Genomic DNA, 5,667 nt, shown 5'->3' with positions numbered 1-5,667 from the left:
AGGTACGGTACAGTAAACGTAAAATTTAGAAATGACGTCACTGGTTGTTTTAGTCAGATGATCACTGTAGACGTGATCATGACGAGTGGTTGACAAAAATTAACAGACTTTGGACCCATTACTCACAACTTTAATAACGGAAACATATTTCCAATAGAATTAACACAAATTATCTGACGTTTCATCATCACGGGTTGGTACATCCATGGATAACAGTCTAATTTAGGCCTGACGAATGAAATCGAATGAGTTATTTTCGTAAAACAAGTTGAAAAGTAATGCTGCGTTGCTGATGGCGGTGTCGTCTTCGGCTTGGGTTTTCTAGGTTTTGAAATACGCCCACTACCGCTCTACCGTATACGTATGCACAACACACATGACTGACCCTTTTAAGGGATTGGATTAAGTCTATTTTATCGAGGATGTCTTTAAAGATATGAACCCGGCACAATAATATACAATAAACAGATCTTTTGTAATGTTGTTATTGAGGTAATAACAAGAGAATTAAAAAACTGTGAAAGTAAAGATGTAACACGACACAGTGCAATTGAGTTGTTACATTTTTTTTCCTCTTTTCAAATAATAATTTTGAATATAATCTTACCACAGTCATACATACACACGTGAGGGATCTATTATTCCAAACAAGCGGGATAGTAAATAAGCAGACAGCTAGCATTTTATAAAATGAAACTGATGGTATTCTTTACGTTGCAGACGAATCAAACGCAGTAATGCTGAGGCCCTACATCAAGCAATTTTTAAATTCTACGTCCCAAACATCATCAGTATTGGTCCCAAACTTTAGTATGGTAATATTGCAGGCCTGTCAAATTTTAATTAGCTTTCTAAATTCAAATAAAACTCATGTACTATACAAACATATTATATCCACAACTCCAGCCTAAATGTAGGCCTACTTCAGTTTTTTTTTTTTTTTTTTTGGGGGGGGGGGGTTAAGATTTTGGCATGTGAAATTTGGAGATCCCACCATACGACCAAGCATGAAAATGTGACTCTCAAAGTAAAAGTGCCAGAAATGATAGGTACGATGATTAGACGCTCTCCTTGCTGTCAAGGAGTAACCTGCAATGTTGGGGAACTACTGCAATGGTTCTTTCTGTAAAACTTCCAGCAATATTTACATACTAAATGTTTGTGCCAATACTGGTGATTTTGAAGCATATACCACTGTCGTCCTTGAAATGTCCAAACTACACAGCTAATGCTAACAGGGTTATGAATCCTGGTCCGAGATTTTGCACTTCCCAGTTACCCTATGATAGCTACTTTGATCAACGTCCATCTTATATTGTATTGAGCTAAAATACTGATATAAACCTATTAGTACCCTTTCCCTTCTGATTGAAACAGCATATTAGTTCAGAGTTAAGATTATTAAAACAAAAGAAATGGTCCTTCAAAAATTTGGTGCATTCGTAAAATGAACAAAAGTGAAAGATGTAAAAACTGAAACACGACACTGGTTCATCCGTGACGAATATTTCCTTTTTAAAGTTACTAGAAGGAACAGGACACACTTGATTTGGAGACAGTGCTCCTGGTTTCATGTCAACCTTTAAAAAGAGTAAGAAAATCAACAAGAGAAATTAGAGTTTGACTTCACAATTTGTTAGTTTAAATAGAAACCCATATCAGATAGAAATAATCAAATATATCACCCATAAGAATGAAGATTAAAGCAAGTCGTTCATGAATGACAGTAAAGTTCATGTTCACACAATTGCCAAATTCACCTGTAAATCCCCTTCAAGTATTAAAAGTATGGACAGCTGTTTAACAACAAAATATAAGCCCAACTATTGACCATAAGTGCATCATTTCCTTAACCAACATCCCTCCATCAAACCATCCACAACATCAGTTGAAAAAATAAATACCATGGACCATATCTACTTTCATAAACTTAATCCAACTTTTATTAATTATACAAATTTGTGGACCAGTAGTCATGGACACTCCAAGGATTAGACAAGTTGCATATTCAGCTAACATAAAGCCATGTTAAACCGAAATATGACACAAATTGAAGAAAGCAATTTTTATATTGTACAATAGACGACCCAAGTTTATGAGAAGAAGAAAAAAATCCAAACTTGATGAATTCTGCCCAAAGAAATCATATAAAATACTATTTTGTATCATTTCATAATAATAACAACAACAAAATGTGGTAGAATCAATGATCAGAAAACAACAAAATTATTGAATTAACACAAGGTATCCCAAATCTTGACGGTACGCTAAAACAATTACAAACAATGACTGCTTATGCTAGTTAACTGCAATGTTAAGGAACTTCAATATTTTTTCATAGTAGCCCAAAAAAGGTTGCTTTTAAGCAGATTTGTGGTTGACAGCACAGGAATTCCTTGCTTTTGGTTGTCATAGAAGTGGTTACCATGACACTGGTTGATCACAACTCCAGCGATTCTGTAGGCTAATTCTGAATAACCGGGCAAAATTTCAGACTATTGCAATATCATCACGATCATCATAAAATCTTGTCTATTTTCTGTCATTCAAACTTTCCTTAAAAGTAGAATTCAATCTTTGTTTTTAATTAAGGTTAAAAAAAAAAAATCAATGCGATACTTCCAAACTCACATTCCATCAATCGATAAAAGTCTAAAACAAAAGGACTTAATAGGAACTGAAAAAATCTTTGCCCTATTTTTTTTTTCAAAATAAAAATCTATGTTAAAATTAGAAAAAAACCAAACTCAATTAAAATAAGAATAATATAAAGATGCTTGAATATCTAGGATAAAATCAATAAATTATCGCAGGTATCTCATATAACGGGCCAAACTCATTTTCTCTTCAATCTCTTTCTTGAATATTTAGAATCTAGGAAAAATACGATAATAGACTGAAGCTAAACACTTAATAATAAAAAAAAAATTAGCTATGAATAAGAATCATACATCCACTTTCATGAAAGTTTTTACATGCACTTGAAGATATCATGACAATACCCTAGAAAAAGGGCGAAAAAAAAACTGTACAACAAGCAAAATCGACAGACCTCATGGGACTGATTTAAAAGAAAGTTTTCTTGTTTTCTCTTGGACAACCTGGAATCTCAGGCTGTTTGGCCTACAAGCTTACTGGTTCGGTACTGGTATACAGCTGGTCCTGGACAATCAAGGACCTGAGGATTTGACATGGTGAAGGGCGGCGACTTGCTCTGTAGTCTCGGCTAGTGCTAGTTTTGTCCGCAGCACAGAAGCCACTGCCTGTTTCAAGACCCCAGAACCATCCGTTCGCTCATTTGCCTACGGTAGCAGGTAGTTATGATTAACAAGGTGCAACACAAGCCAACACTAAGAGCCTTTACTCTATGTAAACAATACTGGGTTGTCTTGTTGACAACATCTACGATCTAACATTTCTCAGAACACTGGAGTATCCTTAGAAATCAGTCCGGCTTTGACTTAAGCTTAATCAATGGATCACGGTCAGCTTTATAAATTCATTACATCCACTAGATGAAACTGCTGCTCAGTATTTACACCTACAACCCATAGACTTTCAAATTACAGACGTCAGATATCGTACTCACTGTGAGTCAAAATTATCTGTAACCTACAGTAAACCTTTCATAATCTTGAGAGACAAATTTCCTGTCCCCTTCACCTCCCCCTCCCCCTCACCACATCAGAGATGGGTTTCAACGGCTCATGCTTCAACTTTAGCAATCCTCAATCAATTGCATGAATGATTAACTAATTATCAATAATTATTTCTCAAATTTCAATCAAACAACCAGACAGGTAAATGAAACCTGAGGCTGTTTATACCTCCTCATCTTTCCTACAATTTTTTTTTTAGAATTTTTTTTTAAACTACAGACAGAAAGACTCATAGCAAGCATCATTTCTGCTCCGGGGAAACAAATACATCGATGGTTTCCCCCGATTCAATCCAATTCTTCTCCTCGTACGACGGAAGATTTGGAATCAGACTCCAAGCCGATGACGTGTTCTGTTACGCCTAGCAACACCCGCCCCCTCCTGAGCTCTCATTGGCTGCTTCATCGTCTACGATGGTCACGGTCTTAGACTTTCGAGCGTTGCTGCCACTGCTGGACCCGCCACCCAAGAGATCGGAGGAGCTCGATTCGAGCATATCTGGTAAGAGACAGAGAGGGAAAGAAAATATGATGGAGGTGTTCCCACGGTAACCCATGAAGAATATAGGATAGTGTACAATAGTAACCATTTCAGCCACAAAAGCGATATTTCATTATTTTGACTGCAGATGGTGTCGGAAGAGTTAACTATCTCAAACGAATTTAAAATTTGTTCTGTTTGATGGCTGAATACAATTAGCCAATCGAGGAAGACAGTCATAGCAGATCGACCTATGTATGACCTCATTTGCATATATAAAGGATTTGGGACAAGCAACAGATATGATGTTTCTCTTTTTGAAAAACTTAAACCATTAGAAAAAAAAACTAGGAAATAGTGAACTGGACAGGACTTGTAATATTCCAAAGCAAAGGAAACAAATGGCAGAGTGCTGGCCAGTTTTTTAGACTCTGACATGCACCCACCACCACCAACCCCTCCCCCCACCCACCTCCACCATTTCCTCCCTTACCCTTACCCTCACCCTACTCTGTTTGCAGTCACTCTGCTTATCTAACCCAGTATTAATCTGGGTTTGATTGTGAATTATCAAAGTAAGACACATTTCTAAAAATTGTTCAACAAAATGAATGTTGGTTAGCAAATAATTGAAGGTTCAGTTCTAAATTTTTTTTTTTTTAAAACAGTTCTAGATTAAAAGATTCCCTTGTCCTGAAAAGTTATCTCAATACTATTTATCACATGCAAAAACATGTTTAATACCTACAATATGACAAACAACAACAGGAAAGTTTCAAAATTTTGGTCTTTCTTATTCCGTTATTTGATAGGAAACCTTGTAATGTGTTATAGAATTTGAGCATCAAGTGGTACTGAAAATGGGGCCAAAAGTCAAGACAAACTTCTACTTTGAAAATGACTGATGACCACTTAAACCTTAAGCACTCAGTTTTTGATGGAAAATACATAAAACTTCCAAGTCTGTCACAGAGCAAACAACCTTTGCACCCTCTCTGCTTACATTGGTTGTGGTGAATATTAATGGCATCATATAAAATCTGTATTAACAAGGTAGTGTAGACAAAGACACCAAGAGTTTGTTTCCTTTTGTTTCAAACATGTTCCCCTATCTCTATGAATATGAAGAGGGAGGAAAGGGAATGCAATAGAGAGGGAAGGGAAGGAGGGAAGGGAAGGGAAGGAGGAGGGAAGGTAAGAGGTAGGGAAAGAGGGAGCTAAGGAAGGGAGAAGTGTAGACAAAGGCACCTGCAATGCACTAGCAATCTGATTTTAAAATTGAGAGAGGACAGCTTGGAAGAAAAGTGAATGGTGTTCAAGGACTTTGCTTAATTACTGAAGACTATCCCTTAACTGAGACTGAATTAAAGAGTATCCCATAACTGAAGACTATCCCATAACTGAAGACTATCCCTTAACTGAAGACTATCCCTTAAATGAAGACTATCCCTCATCTGATGACTATCCCTGAACTGAGACTGAATTGAAGACTATCCCTGAACTGAGACTGAATTGAAGACTATCCCTG

General features: G+C 36.6%; 1 protein-coding gene across 2 annotated transcripts in view; it reads right to left on the bottom strand.

Annotated features, from left to right (window-relative positions):
• Positions 1-550: 550 nt before the first annotated feature.
• LOC139966892 (ras-related protein Rab-21-like) overlaps positions 551-5,667 on the bottom strand; it is a 178,118-nt gene continuing 173,001 nt past the window's right edge. For both annotated transcript variants that reach the window (XM_071970364.1, XM_071970355.1), the window contains one exon: positions 551-4,157. In XM_071970364.1, coding sequence (XP_071826465.1) covers positions 4,021-4,157 — 137 coding nt within the window. In that variant the 3' untranslated portion in view covers positions 551-4,020. The remainder of the gene's footprint in view (positions 4,158-5,667) is intronic.

Source organism: Apostichopus japonicus, chromosome 1 (genome assembly GCF_037975245.1).
Source record: "Apostichopus japonicus isolate 1M-3 chromosome 1, ASM3797524v1, whole genome shotgun sequence".
In the NCBI taxonomy this organism is placed as follows: Eukaryota; Metazoa; Echinodermata; class Holothuroidea; order Aspidochirotida; family Stichopodidae; genus Apostichopus; species Apostichopus japonicus.
The sequence above is the reverse complement of the archived record's forward strand: the minus strand, read 5'-3'. Positions and strand labels throughout refer to the sequence as shown.